Source organism: Phalangium opilio, unplaced genomic scaffold (genome assembly GCF_054372755.1).
Source record: "Phalangium opilio isolate 3A_F unplaced genomic scaffold, DU_Popi_V2 ptg000046l_1, whole genome shotgun sequence".
Lineage (NCBI taxonomy): Eukaryota > Metazoa > Arthropoda > Arachnida > Opiliones > Phalangiidae > Phalangium > Phalangium opilio.
The window spans coordinates 3,885,812-3,906,023 of NW_028324169.1; the positions used below are offsets into that span (position 1 = coordinate 3,885,812).

At 38.7% G+C, this 20,212-nt stretch overlaps 1 protein-coding gene across 1 annotated transcript; it reads left to right on the forward strand.

Moving 5' to 3' along the window:
* The first annotated feature begins 9,293 nt into the window (after positions 1-9,293).
* Positions 9,294-10,037, forward strand: LOC149676385 (zinc finger MYM-type protein 1-like). Its single transcript, XM_089838712.1, has one exon. It carries the CDS (start codon positions 9,294-9,296, stop codon positions 10,035-10,037), a length of 744 nt encoding a protein of 247 aa, XP_089694838.1.
* The last annotated feature ends 10,175 nt before the right edge of the window (positions 10,038-20,212 follow it).

Genomic DNA, 20,212 nt, shown 5'->3' on the forward strand with positions numbered 1-20,212 from the left:
ACGGTCAGCGAAAAACGGGTAAAACACGGCAAGATATTTTTCGTTCCGCAGCTTGTTAAAAATAGTTCTGGAAACATACTTTACTTATGTTATATACTTCTGATTTTAAAAACCTACTTCTTTACTTATATATATTTCTAAAGAAAGATGCACGTGGAGATGCTTGGGGTGGTACGAGGTCAAGGGTTGTGTAAAGTTCCCTTGACTCGTGCATATCTCTCCATCATCCACGTGTTATCAATGGATTAGTTAGGGGCAGGGGAGTGGAGCGAGCTGATGACCAGCATTTGGATAAACCCAGCTCGTTTCCATTCCTTTATACCTGCCAGTTAGGCCTACAAACTCAATAAATGTTAGCCCAATAGGGGGCAATAGAACGGTTTTCGAGGGACCCTCGAATAACCAGCACTTGTAATCTGAAACGCGAATCGGAAGGAACAAATTCACTTGTGAAAATAAACTTTGGGATAAAATCCCACGGAATTAGTGAATTAAACTAATTAAACTAAACAATGGATAAAGTTAGTGGAACGGGAACCACAGCGGGACGTAACATGGCAACGGCTACTACTTCAGGAAGTAATTCCAATCAGAACCTACAGCAAAACGTGGCTAGTTCTGTTCAATCAGAACTTGTAGGGCTTGGACTCACTTATACATTATCTGAAATTATAGATATTGAGATGTATATATTATTAATATATATATCAGAACAAATAATAATAATGACTAAGTTATTTACAAACAATAACATAAGTATATAGAAGACCTTTTTTATTCAATTGAAATTGTTAGTATACAATATTAGCGCTAGGTATTTATATTTGCGAATAATATTGGCAACTGAAAAAGGTAACATATTTGTTTATATTGGCTCTTTTCCGTAACCATTCATACAAGCTTTCTTTCTGATAGTGGTCTCTCACAGACATTGTATAGCAACGTTACCGTTACTAACGTATATCTATGAGAGGTTTAAATTTAATTCCGGCTTTGTTTAATATTTAAAAATATGCTTCAAGACGACATCAGTCGTTACAGCTGTTTGCGATGAAACTCGTGTTTCACTACGAAAGGGTTATCATTTTATGACTTTCATTACTCTTAGCTTGATTCCCTGGTGTTTTAATGATAAATGACACCAAGACGTTAATGAAATAACGTGTGTGTTTGGTATCAAAAATGATTTCAACGAGATATCCTCTCTTCAGTCTTAGAACTTGATTAACACAAGAGTATCAACGGATGTCTATGCGTAGGACGAACGTTACAAACACGGTGGGTAACTCTACTTTGAGAAACTGACAAGTATTTATACACGCTGAGGTTTATTTGTAAATATCGGTGCCACAACAATAATAATAAAGCTTTAGTTACGTGGATATTCTTATCAGCAATGCATCTGGTTTACATAAGAGTCCTTTTAGTTAAATTCACTAGCGTTAAGTAATTCCCAGGTCAGTTCGGTTAAAGTAAAATAGCTTCATGCAGTACGCGATGTCAGCTGAAATATGCTTTTAAAATTTATGCACCTTTTTGTAAATATATTTTTAAATACGTTTAAATGTTTAAATGAGGTTTGACTTATTAATAATGGATCTAGTGCATTCCATAAGCGTACAATAAGTCCACAGCAATCACCTCAAAAACCACGTCCTGACGCGGGACATAAAATTGTGCACCTTTTTGTAAATATGTTTTTAAATAATTTTAAATGTTTTAAATGAGGTTTGACTTATTAATAATAAATCTAGTGAATTCCATAAGCCTACACTATGTCCTCAGAAACCTCGTCCTGACGCGGGACATAAATCCACAAGCGGGGCTTTTCAAATAGTTAAGCCGTAAGAAAGTAATATGATGAATGAACAATACATCGCGTATGTGATTAGGTTTAGTAACCTTGCTCCAAATATAATAATCTAAGCTTGGTCTAGGAAGGGATATCCACACTAAGTCAACTCGCGACTTATTTACAAGTGGGTCCCTTTACAATGCATAGAGGGGCGGTGGCTAGCCCCTATGCCACAGCTAACCTACAGCGCCCTACACTAACTATTACCGTCATTCTGATGTTGAGAGAGAATCATGTTACAATTACCCCGCATTGTGGTACACCTCTCTCGAAGAGAAGTATTATATACATCTGTTATAATACATGAAGAACCAGCCGCAATTTCATTAACGAGGTATTTATTTTCCGGTACAGAAAGTATTGACTGAAAACGCGAATGAAAACCTTTATTAGGATCTTTCAAGTTTGGTGCGAGAAAAATTACGAGTGCATTTCCATTTTAATTTCAAAATTGTCACATTAGGCGTAACTACTTCAAGTTCTTTGCAGCTGTAAACTTAACGAAACTAAAGTGCGAAAAGGTTCCGGGCGCTACACTTGACGGAGTACATTTGTATCTGACTGTATTCTGATAAACATGAAATACTTCTCAATCAAAGCCTCTATGGTTTGACAAAGACACCTACTCACGCTTATATTTGGCTGTATTTTTAAACCTAGAATACATTTCAACCCAAGAAACTAGAGAGCTGCATGGAAACGGTTTATTTCCATTTATCGCGGTAACCATTGACAACCGTGGGATTGGATGGTTTTTCGGATCGGGAATGGACGGAAAAAACCAATATGGAATGAAAGTGGTTAAATTGATACACATTTTAGTTGGAAATGGTTAATAAATGGATAGAATCTATTTTCTATGGAAGATCCTAAAATTTTACAATAAATAAAAACGGTTTTGCCACTGAGTAAGGGCAGATATCGGCCTTTGACAGTATTAGACGATATAAGGCAATATAACATAGGTGCCACTACTAGTCATCTCATTCTCGGAATTGATATTTTGAGGAAGTGACTCATGCTACTTGGCGACAGCAAGGAGGATGTATAAGGGGAGCCTCGGAGTCAGTCAAAATGCACGTAGCCCCCTGTTCCCAAAACGTTCTCAGCGTACAAAGTCGCGCATGCGTTCAAGCCCGGAGATCGCGCCTGCGGCGCCTCTGACGGAGGCTTGAAGGAGAAATTCTCTTTTCTGACTCGGGAGTCGGGTCTAATTTTTTTACGGTGTTTTTTAGCAAAGGCTTAGAATATGTTTATACGCGTACCGTGTTCCGTTCCGTGTACGTAACGGTGTCTCATAAATTTGGCGAGCTTCTGGAAAGACTTCTGATAATTTTTTAAGAACTTTTAGTATTTTAATTTCAATTTTAATTTTAATTTCTGTGATAATAAAATGGTCGGAACTATGAACTGTTGTTACCGTGGCTGTCGAAATGACTCGAGGAACTTAGACCCCACTGTTGTGAAAGGTGCGACTTTTCATCCCTTTAGGTATTTTTTTTGCTCCGTTTATTTGACGAGCTAGAACCTTATCAGAAAGCCATACAGCTCCAATATTAGACCTTATTTCCGCGCTTGTATACCTGTTGTTGCTGGTACAGTTGTTATTACAACACTTTTTGTGGTACACCATTATAGCTTAAAGCGCCGTAAGCCAGCTAACACACGCTTGCTCTAGCCTCGTGAGCTTATTTATAATATTGAATATCTCTCGTTTCAAACAACGATCACGTGACGCGCGCCTTTACTAACGGCCAGCGCGTCGAAGGTGCGCAGAATTGTATGCGGTATCTGCCTCGTTTATTTTACCTCCCCCATTTCCAGAACGAGGCTCCCCTCTTATTCATTCTCCTTGGCGACAGGCGAACCAAAGTCCCTCAGCCAAGTTAAATTTATCTACAGTTGTTCATTCTCCTTATTTTTACTAAAATTCTTGATGAACAACCCGTATTGCAGTGGTAATTTTGGGCCAACCCAAGACGCTCAAAGGTTATATTCTTTCGAACTCTTTGGTAGGGAAATGCTTTACTGCTATTGTTCATTTCGGTAATGGTTGGAACTGCAATAAAGTTCCTTAATTGGGAATGGGAATGGTTGGTATTTGGAAACCACGGATCGGCAACGGATGGGGAGGTTGATAAAAAATATGGGTGGAATTGGTAAACAAAATTGGTATGGAAAAAATGGTAACGTTTGAAACTGAAATGCAGCTCTCTACAAGAAACTAAACCAAGTAAGCTTGGACTAGACACATGTATTTGATTGAATTCTGGGAAACTTTGAAACATTTTGACCAAAGCCACTAAACCGAGAACGCTTGGGCAGGGACGCCTAATCCCGCTTGTATTTAATTCAAGTTTATAGCTGTCCCACGTAGTGCAATGGGATTTTGGCCGAAGGGTTGCCCAAGAGTGGGAGAGCTAAGTTTACTTTAAAATTTGAGACTGAAAGTGAACTTTATTCCTTTGAATAAAATTAAAGGGTTGGTCGAACTAACGTCGATCAGAAGTAATTCGGTGGAATAATGAACTGATTTTAACAAACAAAATTATTACTTTAAACCATACGCGTGACTCAGGCGAAAGTGAAATAGAACTATGGGCAAGAGAAACCCAAAAAGACTATTGATAAAACTTTTTATTTGAAGGGTTAGTATTTCAATATGAAACAAAACATTTCTAATTAAATTTTTGTGCAGAGTTATTACACACATTTACAGTTCACAAAACAAAATAGGGTTAATAATCAAAATCAGTTTAGTTATTTAGTAATTTCTTTAGTTAAAGTTAAGGTCAACAAAAATAATTTAACACTTACTACTCGAAAACAATATACTCATTTCGCAACACGTTTCATTTTATTACCGAATGCTTCACATAATATATCAAAATGATGCCAAACACTGATGCGGGTACGCGGAATCTCCAACATGATGGCATTGGATAATGAAATGAAAATGGATCGCAACTAAGTTATGAAACCATAAACGAGTAGCCAAAACGAAGGATTTAAAAACATGAAGATTTTAAACTGTCAATGAGGTCTGCAGATATTTTTTCAAAATATAACATTTTGTTGATTTATAATTTCTATTAGTTGAAAAAATTCTTAAGAGTATTAAAAAGATGTGTAATAAGTTGTTATTTTTTTAATAAAGTATATGACGAAATTATTTTCTCTCATCTATAAAAAACGCTATATACGAATGAACGCCGACATTTATTTGTTGATACGCCTTGTTTATATTTTGTTGGTTGTTATCAAATCTAAAGTTACGATAATTAAACTGATTAAGTATTTCGATTATCACTGTTTATAACAGTAAATTCCATTAATATATACTTCTTTTGTTTGTTTATAGATATTTGTATATGAACAAATTCATCGTCTACTTCAGTTACAATCCATTAATGCATATCGTATTATGTATAATAACATGATAGTCATCATTATTCAAATGGCTTATATTATAAAAACTACGAGCCCTAACAGTGGAAGCGTGCTGTGCCCATAACCCAGAGGTCCGTGGATAGAAACCACGCTCTGCGAAACTAATGCAAAATAGAACTTGCTATCTTGATATCAGTTAGTTTGTTCATACAACGGTGTTGTAAGCAAAGTGGCGCAGTGTAAGCGTATTTGGCCCATAACCCAGAGGTCCGTGGATAGAAACCACGCTCTGCTAAACTAATGCAAAATAGAACTTGCTATCTTGATATCAGTTAGATTGTTCATACAGTGGTGATGTAAGCAGTGTGGCGCAGTGGAAACGTGCTGTGCCCATAACCCAGAGGTCCGTGGATAGAAACCACGCTCTGCTAAACTAATACTAAATAGAACTTGCTATCTTGATATCAGTTAGTTTGTTCATACAATGGTGATGTAAGCAAAGTGGCGCAGTGGAAGCGTGCTGTGCCCATAACCCAGAGGTCCGTGGATAGAAACCACTCTCTGCTAACCTAATGCAAAATAGAACTTGCTATCTTGATATCAGTTAGTTTGTTCATACAGTGGTGATGTAAGCAGAGTGGCGCAGTGGAAGCGTGCTGTGCCCATAACCCAGAGGTACGTGGATAGAAACCACGCTCTGCTAAACTAATACTAAATAGAACTTGCTATCTTGATATCAGTTAGTTTGTTCATACAATGGTGATGTAAGTAGAATGGCGCAGTAGAAGCGTGTTGCGCCCATAACCCAGAGGTTCGTGAGTAGACAGAAAGTACCGAATTGGGGCCACTGGCGTCAGACAGTGCCAGCATCGTGCCATCTGGCACGATGCTGGCGTCAATGAATCAACCATTTTTCTAACAATCCTGCTGTGACGTCAATCACGTGTCCTCCTATGGCGTCAGTGAATCAATCAAGGCGTCAATGTTAGGCTTATGCGTCATATTACCTTTCGGATATATTGGTTCAAACGTATATGTCGGTAGAACCGTTATCGTAATTAACACTGTAATTAAGTTCTATCATTACGCGGTTTAAACGCCATGATCACTATAAGAACATGATTGGTCTAAAAAGAGTGTCATGTTTACATGGTCAGAAAGTCACGTAAAATTGAAGTATAAAAGACGAGGGCGGTTTAAAGATAAGTACCGATCCAGATTCGAAAAATGTAAGTATAATTATTTTCATATATTTATGGTAGCTAATTTCGCACGTATTTATGGATATGGTTTTCTACCACAACAGGGTCGAACCTTTAACCTCCATTGAAACCAGTAATACACAGAACGAGCTTTCCAACTCTATTCGGTGTAATGTGGATCCGAGAAAGAATTATCCCATTATTTTAGAATCTGTCGTAAGACGAAAGAACTTAAGAAGAATTAGGAAATTCGAAGCCATCGGACGGGATAAGGATTACGGGAGAGCCGTACGTACCATAGATTCAGAAACGGGGGATTTAGTAATAAACCCCATGCCGAATGAAGTCTTTAAATTATACGATTGTGGCGAATATTACACATAGCAATACGTTAATGCCCCTTACATAAATTTAGGTTTGAAGCACTTAGCGTTGTACAAGTTACTAACTGTCTCCGCCCAACTCCCACCAGGGATATTAAACGACATGTTTGCTAGACAGTTTCCATGTATCATAAATAATAGGACTCATTATTTCAAATTGAAAGAATTCGAGGGGGATTCTATCTACGCACATTATGTACATCTCTCCCCCCACAAAATGTAAGGAATACCCAACCCTAATATTTGCATATTAGGGAGTTGTCACCCCTACAACGAGGAAAAATGTAAATTTCGCACCTTTTACTACGGAGGATACGAATTTCATTGTCCCTAACAGTACTTAAGAGTTCTAAACCTAGCTCTCCATATGTGCATGTTTATGGTTAGGGATAAAAACGACACGGCCATGCATTATATGTTCAAGGCCTTGTATATTTGCAAGTTAGTCGAGTGTCTGTATGATAACACCCATAGTTTAATGTTTTACGAAGTCCATTATCATATGAGATCCAACGGTTCGAATCATTATTTCGCCAATAATTATTTCGGAGACTTTATTTAACTCATCGGTTGAATAAGATGTTTAATAATTGCACTTAAGTTTTCAATTCTGTAAGCAAATGGTTTCTCTAAGTGTAAATAGTATTTTGAATTCATTTTTATAGTCCAGCGTTTTTTCCCGAATATTTCGCTCAGTAGCCTCGGTTAAGAAAACAGTTAAGAGATCAGTGGAATGGAGTTAGCTGTTGTATAATTTTCTGGATTAAAGTCACATTAAAACTCTTATCTTTAGCATTCTTTATCAATATCATCAAATTGCATTGAGTTCCTGCATTTTTTTGTCTCAGTACTGACACAAACGCCATGATTTAATGTTAAATTGTTAAAACATTAACAATCACGACTAAAACACTCCCTTGGTGAAAAAGCAGCCGACGACTTGAGGTCGAGGAGCCGTACGGGCAGGAATTTTTTCCGACAAGAGAGAGCGCAACATTCGGATTTTCTTCCCGCGCGGGCGAAATGAGAAGAAATCGCTGGATACATTACGCCTATGGAGCCTGAGTAACTTATAGGGAGCTAACATATTATTAACTCATGCATAAATTCCGTACGCCATATGCACCTGTTCTTTTGTCTCGATGATAGATAGGGTCCAACTACACAACAAAAGTACAAACACGAGATTTGTTTCTTGGAGTTTGACGATTTGAGCTTTGAGCCTTTGACGACGTTAGTGGGGGTGGAATTGTAAATATTGTTTCTCTCTATACCTGAAACGAAAGGGATAGAACCGGGGTAAAGTCCAAGCATAATACTTTTAAAAATTGGGCATTATGATATTTTTGGGTTTCCCATTTTTGCGAAGTCACATGTGCGCCGAGCAGGTACCTTCGCAATTTAGTATTTGATTCTTTCATTTCTACTTGAACTTCTGAACAAAGTAGACTAGTTTTCAATTTCGAGTCTATCTCAGTCAGTATTTTAACTAAAATAGTTGATTTTTTCCAAAAGCCTTTTTCATGGCTAATTTAGTAGCTGCTATTTCAAACAGTCTTTTTCACGGCTCATTCAGTAGCTGCTATTTCAAACAGCCTTTTTCAAGGCTAATTCGCTCTTTTAAATATGAGTACCAGAAAATGTTTACCAGGGGCCCAAAAAAGCAAGAGAGAAGAGGATTTTGTTACTAGTCAGAAAGTTGCAATGGCACGTTTTTTGCAATCCTTGTTCAGTAAGCATAACGCTAGTTTAGGGAAAAGCCAAAGCCTAAGCAATAAAGAGGGTTCAGAATCCGATTCGGATGTTGAGGTTCTTTCAAACTGCAGTACATCCAGTCTAGACAGTCCTGCTCTGGAAATCGTACAACCTAATAATGCAGCAATAATTGAAAACCCCATCAACAACCCTAAACACGCACTAGATAGTCCAGACAGTGCTACTCTGGAAATCGTACTAACTAATGAAGGAGAAATAATTGAAAAGCCTATTAACCACTCTAACTATGCGCTAGATGGTCCAAAAAATTTGAAAGCAAAGCACTTGCACGTAATGGATATTAGTTTAGATAAGGATTGTCTTCCAGTTCTGCCTAAACTCATTCCTTTTCCTAAAACTCTACTTGGTAGTAAAAATCGGGGTTTCAATTCTTCTTGGTACGACAAATACCCAATGCTTGAATATTCTGTTGGAAAGGATGCAGTTTATTGTTTTTGTTGCCGTCATTTTTTGACAGTACAAACACTGGTTTTATTAATGGATTTTCGGATTGGAAAAATATGACGAAAATTCGAAGAACACTTCACTTCGAAAAAAATCTTCTCACCAACTAGCCTATAAAATGTACTTAGACTATAACGAATCCAAATCCCGTGGATCAATAGCGTGTCAGGTTAATGACCATCATAGGCTTGACGTAATTAGAAATAGAGAGGTACTATCTGCACAAGTGGAAGTTATACTTTCATGTGCCAACAACATCTAGCACTTCAGGGGATTACATCTGCCGATAAAATTGAAAATAAAGGAAACTTTATTGCTATATTAGATATTTTGAAGAGAAAATGTCCAGATTTGAAAGTCAAGTGCGAGAATATGCCAAATAATACCAAATATATGCATAGCACAATTCAAAATGAAATAATTGCCATTTGTGCCAATTTAGTAAGGAGAATGATTGTCGAAGAGGTTAATGAATCTGGCGGTTTTTACTCTGTAATTGCCGATGAAACTCCAGACAATGCAGGAGTAGAGCAGTTAAGTGTTTGTATTCGATACACTAAAATAGAAATAGGAGTCGTAGAAAGATTTCTAGGGTTCACAGATTTACATAAGTTTGATTATGAGAGTATCAGCTTTGCAATAATAAATCTTTTGACAGCAAGTGGTTTAAAACAGCAGAATTTTGTTGCACAGACTTATGACGGGGCCAAAGTAATGAGTGGACACGTAAAAGGAGTGAGGGTGAAAATAGAAGACGCAGTAGGCGGATATTATCCGTACGTGCATTGCTACGCGCTCCGCTTAAATTTAGTTTTAGTTGATTGTTGCTCCAAAATAATAACAGTTAGGGAACTGCTTGGTCTGGTTCAGGCCATCTACAATTTTCAAAGCAATTCGGTTATTAGAAGCGAATGTTTTGAAAACTCCCAAAAAGATCTAGGCTATGACATACTTAAAATGCCACAAACCTGCGAGGTGGAGGAGTAAAAAAAAAGGTATAAATTATCTTAGAAACAGACTCGATTCCGTAGTTTTAACACTAGAGAATCTGATTGAAAATGGAAAACCTGAGGAAGCTGCTGAGTGCCGTGGGTATAAATCCCAGTTGCACAACTTTAGCAATTTGTTATTGATTGTTGCATTAGATGAAGTATTAGGTGTAACAAATTCCCTCTCGGTGTACTTACAAAGTACTAAGGTTATTTTTACGGAAGCCGTTGCCATTTGCCAAGCTACCGTAAAGACCTTAGAAGAATATAGGAATTCTGAGCGCTTTAAATCAATTTGGGAAGAAGCAACTAAATTGGCAGAATCGGCCTTCATTACAGTACCTGATCGTACCAGCGAACCGTTAGCTTTACGGAAACGTAAAATTATCCCTAACAAAAGACTAAAAGATAGTGTGGTAACAAGTACAACCGGAAGCAGAGAAACTGAGGCAAAAACCCTGATTGATCAGATGAGGTCCGCCTATTACGAATTAATTGACAAATTTATTTCAGAAATGGAAATTCGTCTTTTGGAAAATTCTGGCGTTTTCAAAGGTATAATGGCGTCTGACCCTCAATCGGAAAACTTTCTTAACGAAAACGATATCCTAGCTCATTGTAAAACATACAATAGGTTTAATTTAGACCTGGATTCGTTAAATGGTCAAATTAAAATAGCCAAATACTTGATTATCCCCAAACAATTTACCACTGTAATAGACTGCTTCCACTATTTAATGACAATAGCAGATGGCTTCCCTGACCTAGTTAAATACTAAAAATGATTTTGTGCATTCCTGGGGCAAAAACTATCTCAGAAAGGAGTTTCAGTTCCCTGAATAGAATAGAAACGCGTCTACGGAGAACTATGGGAGAATTTAGACTTTCAAACCTGGCTACATTATCCATTAATCGGGATTTGTCGAATTGTTTGAAAGAAAACACAAGGTTAGTGGTCGACGAATTTGGGAAAAGTCAAAATCGAAGAGTGTCATTCTTTGATTAAATTGTCCTTAAAATTAAAAGCTTTGCTTGACTAAATTGTCAGGAAAGAAAATTTCATCTCGCATAGAAAACCTTTAGTGTTTGATATTATAAATAGGTATAATACAAATGGCTTCGGCATGGAAAATTAGGGATATCTAATCAAAACTTTTAGAGGGGCCCCTAAATCAGGCTGTGCCTACGTGCGGGAAATTCCTGGCGGGGCTACTGCTGATATTTATTATTAAGGATGTTATATTTAAATAAAAAATCCAAATAACGGTGTTCAAGCTCGGATGAAATAACAAAGCAATTCAATTAATAAGCGTTGTCTATCGTCTAAACTTGTCTTACTATCGTTTGCTATGAAATAAACTTTCCTTGCTGTCGTCTGCTACGAAATTAGGATTTCAATGCATAGTTAATTACATTAAGAGCAATAATTATATATCACTAATTAAAAAACTAAAAAGGTAAGTTTGTCATTTAATAAATTCTTGTTAATTTAGAAGTATTCCGAAAACTAATTCCTTAAAAACCCGGGAAAAATTTAATGCCTTTTCTATGGAACGCTAACCCTAAAAAGGTGAATTTTTCGATTAGCATTACAAACGGGTGTCAAGTCATATCTACAAGGCCCTGTAGAATTGTTGGTTTATTTTTTCGCGCTGAGTACTCTATATCTTAGGTTTTGGGTCCTTTTCGAAAAAACAATTGGCGGTTTTTTCAGGCTCTTTTCCAATTTTATTTTGGCGGGTCGAAGGTATTCAATCTGGCATCCCTGCAACTTCTTCAGTCAGAGAATGACTCGTGGTAACAAACAACGTCTTGGATTATCTAGTTTAAATTAGAAATTTTAGTTTAGTATTGCTTTAGTTACAAAATATGAAATAGTGGGACAGTTGAACCATTATAATTTATTTACCTGGTTTATTGCCAAGCAAGGGCGAATTTTGTCTTACAGCTCCCTTAAAGTATCTACAAGAATAACTTGACATATTAGGTATTAATCGCAATGAACAAGTCATGAGACGCTAGATATTATTAACAAATTAAACATATGCGCACATATATTTTAAGTACATTAATGTGGTGGCGCCGTACATTTTAAAGATGGACACTACAACCAACGAGTAAGTGAAATATATCATACAAGGGTTATATAAAATGTGTTTTAATTCCATCGCCCATTTCATTGGTGCGGTTTGTAACCATTAAAATATCAAAACACAAATAAAAATATTTTGTACTAGGAGCTCATTCTTTTCTGTGTGATTTTTTTTATTAGCCTTTAGGAGAAACCGCCCATACTTTGAACTCCATTATATTTTTTGGAGTATTTTTCAATAAATTATCAAAAAAAATAAACAGGAAAAACCTGTTCATACTATCTACTCTCATTATATTTTTAATATTTTTTCACAACATGACAATTTTTCATCGTTGAAAAGGTCTATACCATAAATGAGACCGTACTGAACTACGAAATCTTTCTCTTATTTATGAAATACCTGTAATCACAATGTATTGTTCGAGGTGGATATAAAATAATCAAGATACAAAGAATTTTTAATTAATTTGCAGTACAAACTTAAGTCACGGGTTTTATGATATCAGTGGCTATTTTTTCATTAGAATAAAAAGGGTACAGACCATTACGAAAAACAGTCCATACTTTGAACTCTGTATTTTTAAATGAAAAATATCAAAAAGAAACTAAGACAAAAACTGTTCATACTCTGAACTTAATTTATTTTTAACGTATTTTCACTTCATTAATACTTTTCAAAGTTTAAAATATAAAAAAGGTCAATACCAATACCATAAAGTAAAGGGCATACTGAACTTCTAAAAAAAATTTCATATTGCAACGGTCTACCCCGGGGAAAATTAAACTGGCCGGTCGTGGAAAAGGGGGATTTCCGTTACAGGACGTTAGGTAGCCCTAATTTAATTAAGGGGGACCTCGTGACAACGTTAAGTCTTAAAAACGGGAATTGTAAAGATAGGCCTAATTAATTAACTTCCTCCCGTTGGAATTCAATAAAAGAAATTATTCATACCTTCTGCTCTTGTTGAAATCGACAAAAATTTTAATAACTTTAAATTTTACAAAAACGTCGCGAACTTTCCCGAGGGACGACGGCGCGAACAACAAAACTATCGCGTAATGTGGGAAGCAGGGCTTCTCCCGAGGGCGACTGCCGGCGACTTGACAGGAACAGAAAGAGAGAGAGAGCCGTGGGTCTTACACGCTCTTATATACAAAAATTAAAGGGGGGGTAGAGAGAAGGAGGAAGGAGGTGACGTAGACGACGAAAGGAGCGGACATATTCCGGAGAATATGTCTGACCCTTTTGTCGTCTGCAACGGTTTCTGGGCGAAACCGCTGCAAACGCCCCCTCGAAAAAAAAGAGAATTAGGATAGAAAAAAGTTAAAGGGGGAAGATAATGAAAGGGTTTACGAAATCCGTATAACGAAAAATGGTTTTTTTTTTTTTTTTTCAAAATTGGATTCGGGTGTTATAAATGCCGTTTTGCCTGTCCTTTTGTATAAATTTTCGGGGGCATAAAGATGATCGGTGGAGACCCTCAGCGCGACACGCGGTGCATATATAATGAAGGGGGGGTCTTGTAATCAGCGGAAATCCCTGGGGGGTGACGGGGTATAGTCTTACTATGTCGTTTTGAGACATATTTTCCCAAGAAACGGGGTACAATTCTCTATTCCGCGGGGGAGCGCGTTGATATGGTTGGTCTTGCAAGAATAATTTTGCGTACTCGTCTAGCTCGTACATATTTTCTTGAGGGATGGGGATCTGTCCATAATCTGCGAAGTTTATTTCCAGTTGGGAAACGGTAGGTCGGGGTCGCATCCTGGGGGGAATCGGAACAATAGCGGCGGCTTCTTGGTGGGCAGGGGTCTCTTCCGGATTTTCTTCGGTTGCGATGGCGGCGGTCACAGGAAGCTCCCGGGGATTTTCGTCAATTGGGACGGCAATGGTTTAATTTTGTTCCCGTGGGACGGTTTCCTCCATCGCTTCGCTTATGGCGGCAGCAACCTCTAACGTAATTTCGTCTTCGGTCGTGGCTGGCAGGATCGGAGGTTCCCCTCGAATTTCCTCCTCGTTTACCTCTAGGTCAGCGGGAAATTCCCTGATGATCTGTTCATCTGCAACGGATGCGATTGAGTTTTGTATTCGGATCTCGATGGGGACATCGTCCCTTTCTTCTTCCGGTATTTCCGCGGCGGTTGCTCCGTTGACATCATTGATTTGATCCTCCGGATCCGGGTGGAGAATTATGACATCGTTGATGGAATGTGTCGGATTCTCGGTTCCCGGGTTTGTGGAGATTCCTGGGTGAAAGTAGGAGGCCACGGGTAGGGAGACGATTTCGAAATCTCTTTCTAATGGAATTAACAGAAATTCTTCCGGCGCTACGGTTTCCGGTTGTTGCCTTGTCAGTCGGGGTTTTGTGGCCCAGTATAAGGGTTTTTTCTGGTTATCTCTAAAAATTAAATTTGCATTAGAAAATGAGGACATAATAAAAAGATAAGAATAAATTCCCAAGGGAAGAAGTTATTAAATGTGTAAGGGTTCGCGATCTTAGATGGCCGTTAGCACGGTCCGTCTTGGATGAGCTAACCGGACTCTTTCCCAAGGAGGTTTTGCGATGGGTACGCGTTTGAAGTTGAAGTCTTCTGGTACTATATCGGAGATTCCTTTTTCTTGTAAATAATGGAATATTTCGTTTCGCGAGCGTTGCATGTGGCTTTTGGGTCCTGGTGGGTAATAATATACGTCCATATCTACCTTACCAGGTTGGACAGTGTGGCGGTAGCATAACTCACGAACCCATCCCTTCTTGAAGGGTTTCTCGTAATTGGTCGGAATTTGTTCCTGAGTAGAAGGCGTTATAGGAGGGTTAATTTCTGCGCTACTTTGGGTTTCAGATATTTCATGGACGGGAACTAAACGTTCAGGGGTTAAGGAGATGAGGGGTTCAGGAATTGTTTCTCGAGGTTGTGGTTCTCCTTCCGGACTCGTCGATAGTGTATGAAGTTTTGGAGCCTTTCTCTTTGGTCTTGCCGAAGAACTTCCTGTTGTCGGAATTCTGGCTCGTTTTCTCCTTTTTTCTCTATCGGCTATTCGGTCTATTTCGTCTGAGGATGAACTTAGTTGATCTGGTAGTTGGGCTTGCGGCCGTCTTTCTCTTCTTTGAATAGGTGGATTTTGAATAATTAAGGGTTCTTTTGTAGTGGTACTACTTGATAACTTTCTTAATTGTTTCTTCTTTCGTCCTATGGAAGAAGATGTGGTCGTTGGGTGACTTCTCTTTCGGAGATCGGGGATCTCACGTTCGTCACTGGAGAGGCTGCTACTTGATAATTTTCTAACTGGTCGTCTTTTAGGTCCAGGAGCGGCGGATGAGGTAGTCGGATGACCCCGTTTTTCCGGTTCCGGTTCGGACATTCTATCGTCATCAGTAGAAGTGCTCAGTTTTCGCAGCGTTTTTCTTCTAGGTCTGATTCCTTCTGTTGTCGTTGTTGTGGGGTGATCTCTTTTCGGTCTTTCGACTATCGGAGTTGAAGGGGGATTCACTTGAATTGTCGCTGGAGGTGTTAGAGGTCCTTGAGGCAATGGCTCGGTTTCTGGATGCGTCTCTCCTGATTGACAATGGGTTCCTGTGACTCTGATTCCGGTTGGATTTCTTCTGGTTGACGTATTTCTGGTTCTTGAGTCTTCTTTTTCGGTATTCTTTCAACAAATCGGAATGGGCCGATCATTTCTTCTACTTCCTCAAAAGACTCTGAGGAAGGCTGAGGTCTCTCTTCTAGTACTTCTGGGGGTGGTGTTCTTTCTGGAGTCGGAGCTCTTGATCTCGGTGGAGGAATAATTTCTTTTGGCTGAGTAGCTTCATCTTCCGGGATATTCTCCTCAGGGATGTTTCGACCTGTTCGATTATTTCAGTAGTAGGGACTACCTAGATATGCAGAGATCCAAGATGGCCGCCACCCCAAGATGGCTGCCCTCTCCTCATCCACCAAACTTCCACCCAAAGATTAAGCTAAATTCCTACCTGACATACCCTGCCTTCCACCATGCTATGACTCTTTAGAGGGGTTTTACCCATTTTTTCCCCCAAAACAAGCTCGGCTTAACCCTCGGAGGCTGTAGTTCTTTTAATAAACCAGTCTAGTTATTTTGTAAGATTCTTGTTTGAATTTCCCGCCATAAACCTTTAAAGTATGTCTGAGAAACAAAGACAAATATATAAATAAAGATTTTTTAATAACAAATACCAAATAATATATACAATAAAATAGAGAATAACAAGAATATAAATAGAGAATAACAAGAATATAAATATAAACAAAAATTAAATTAAAACCAGAAATATTTACCGCTACTTTTACCGCTAATGTCTTTAAATCGTAATTTTGAAGGTAATTGTTTTTATCTCTGGCGTAAAAATCATCTTGCTCAAAGTGACATTTTGATTTTCAAAACTTGATATTTTAGTCGAAATCTTAACTGAAAGCCGCTCTTTAAATCGTAATTAGCGCCGCGTTTTATTAACAATTTCACGACATCAACGTGGCATTCACTCTAGCGGGGCGTCGGCCACTAGCTTTTTTCAGGCACTCTGGTGGTACATGCCTCCATTGATTCATGAGGATCTTGGGCATTTTGGCTCCGAATCGTATCCACGTTGATCGAGCGAACAGCTTTTAAGTTTGAGAAGGACATCGAAGTCAAGGCCTCACTGAAGAGAACGTGCTCCATTTGGTGCAGGGTACGCAGAACCTTATGCGCTGGCAGGGCTTGTCGGGTTGTACGGGCCATGTCCTATAAAATTCTTCGTTGACCCTTTACCTCCCGAAGGATGTTACATCCGAGCCACTGCGGGGCTTGAAGCGACTTCACACAAATTTTACACAACTTTAAAGAGACCATAATAGAAATTTCTTTTCCATCCCGATCTATAACCGGGATGGAAAAAGCGTCAAATTAAGTCCTGGCGCAAACTGTTGTTTGCGCCAGGACTTCCCCCTCATTGCAATAGTCAGTTGTATGGATGCATATGACACTGCAATGAAGGGCGATTCATGAACCACAACCAACAGGCTTTGCTCATGCATTCTGATGGCTGAGGCAACTTTTTACGTTGGCTAGACTATATGTAACTTTGAAGGATTTATACGAAAAGTTACATAAATCTAGCTCATGAATCGAAATTGGTCTCTTTTCAGGCGATGCCCGAGAAGAGACAGCTAGCATAATCGAAATTGGTCCCTTTTCCGTTGGAAAATTGAGTTTGGTCTTTTCTCATCCAACAAAAGCGGCACGAGTTAAAGAAAGACATCTTTAGTTGGACTTTTAAGAGCATAGCTGAGCAACTGATAACTTTCTCCGCGAAACACGGAGCTTATATACTAAATGACCGAGAGCAGATTTAATATTAAACAAGTTCTCTAGATAAAAAAATTTATTTTTTAAGGACCACACCCTGTCGACCACACCCTGAAACGTACTATTAAAGCCCAACGTCTTATATAATAACCGCTTGAAAACAGGTTGAAACCGGCTCAATCTAACCAGGGCGTTGTCTTTTTTATCAGAATCGGGTAAGGTCGATTACCTAGCTACGTAGATTTTTCAAGGGTAACGACTTTTAAAAGTTTAAGAATTTGTAAAGTTTTTTTGATGAAGATAAACGGCGTGTATTTTAAGATCGTCCATAGCTCAGTGGTTAAAGGCAGGGTCTACTAATGTAATACCCAAAAAGGTGGCGAGTTCAAATCCTGGCCAGTCTACCGAGCTATGGACGATCTTTTTATGTATAAAATAAGGTTTGTTTAAGAAGTTGGGGTTAGTTGATAAACAGACGTTAGTCATGAATGACGACTTTTTTTTAACTTTAGCGTCTAATACGTGTCTAGATATATACCCAAACAATACCCAATCAAGTTTTAAAAATTATTTGCATCAACCTCTTAACTTGACTAGCGATTATGAAGTCGGGTTGGCAGAAATCATATTTCCAAATCATTGGGTGAATATAAGCGAAGAGTTTAACAAGTTTGAAATTCAGGTTGTAAGTGACCCAAACCGTGACAACTATGCAGGTGTTAGAGAGCCTGTTGAATATCAAAAAATAGAGATACCTGTCAATCGTTATACCAAGACCAAAGAGTACGAACTGCCTCAAAATTTTGTCGAGTTGCTAAATGATGATGTAAACAGTCATCCGTATTTAAAAGGCAAATTATCTTTTAAATTAGTGAATAAATATAAAGACGGGGCCCTGGGAAAACAGTTAGATACAAACTTTCCCGTTTACCTGCAAGTTTTAGGAGAGGAAAACATACGGTTCAAAATACCAGCTGATTCCCCCTTGACCACGCTATTTGAATTTAAAGAGAATAATTACGAAGATGTTCCATATATATCCAAATATCCTGTATCAAAGCATGCTAAAAATATAAGTTTAAATTACACTAATAATTACGTGGAAATCGAAATTGATAATGTTGGAGATAGTTTTAAAAAAAAATTTGATTACAAGTACATTCCTAAGGCCGCCATTAAACGTAAAACAAGCCACGAGGTTCCGCCAATAAGAAAAAAGCCCCAGCCGGAATATAAACCTGTACCGCCATCTATACCTATTTTACCGCGAACTACGCCTTTTCTTCCGATACCTATTGCTACGACTGAACCCGTAGTATTTGTACAACCACAGCCATCCAAAATAACCCCTCCCCCGCCACCACCACCCAAAATAACGCTTCCGAAACAAACCTCTCCAAAGCCTTATTATCCAACATATTCAGGGCCTGACCTCTCTAAAACGCTAGCTTCAGGTAAACAGTTACCTCCAAATTCGACTAAACCGATACCTCCAAGTTCAAATAAACCGATACCTCCAAGTTCGGATAAACTAATACCTCCGAGCTCAACTAATTCAGCCGCTACTACAACGATTAATTCAACATCTACCACAACAACTAAACCAACATCTACTACAACAACAACAACTAGGCCAACCCCGTCTACTTCAGATCCCTTAAAGATTCTGACTACAGAGCCACCAAAGGCTGAATTACCAAAGCCAAAGCCGGAGCCAACGAAGTCCGAACTACCAAAACCAAAGGCTGAATTACCAAAGCCAAAGCCGGAGCCAACGAAGTCCGAACTACCAAAACCAAAGGCTGAATTACCAAAGCCAAACCCGGAGCCAACGAAGTCCGAACTACCAAAACCAAAGGCTGAATTACCAAAACCAAAGGCTGAATTACCAAAGCCAAAGCCGGAGCCACCGAAGTCCGAACTACCAAAACCAAAGGCTGAATTACCGAAGTCAAAGCCGGAGCCAGATCCCCTGAAACTTCCGGATCCCCCCAAAATTCCAGCTCCGGACCCATATAAGCCTGATCTATCAAAACAAGAGGCCCCGAAACCCTCTACCTTCCAACCACTGACGCCGACCCCCTCGCCAACGGAGGTTGAGGAAATATATATATTTCCAGACCCCCCAAAACCTGACTTACCGAAGCCCGACTCACCGAAACCCGACTTACCGAACCCCGACTTACCGAACCCCGACCTATCAAAACCCGACCTATCCAAGCCAGATCTCTCAAAATCTCCAGACTCTACAACATCCTCTACTTTTGAGCTACCCGTATTACCGACCCCCTCCCCACCACCGGTTGATGAAAAACCCTTGTTTCCGCAGCCGGTTGATCCGCCAAAGAAAAAACCCGAGCCAATTATCTCTGAAAAGAATAAGCAAATTAACCCCGAAGATTATGATAACTATAAGATATTGTTCTTACCGCAAACTTTTAGAGCCAGTAAAACGCCAGAGAAAAACGCCGAAGGGCTTTACCGAGCCGTAGCCAACACTTTAGAAAAATTAGTAATAAATAAAATTCAATTCACATATCACGTAGTAGATAATTGGGGCTATGCTATCGTGTATAATTTCAAAACACCGAAATGGGTGGAAATTAAATTTTCTCCCCAATTAGCTAAATTGTTCAACCTCGACCCTGATAAATATTATACCGGAAAGCAGCAATGCGGTCCCTTAAGCCTCACGATACAAGAATATACCATAAATGAAAACAATGCCTATCTAGAATATCGAGTCAATAGAACCATTAAGCATTATACCGCC

What these genes read in the sequence shown, in the direction of transcription:
- LOC149676385 (XM_089838712.1), top strand. Translation starts at nt 9,294, where the DNA reads ATGTGCCAACAACATCTAGCACTTCAGGGGATTACATCTGCCGATAAA.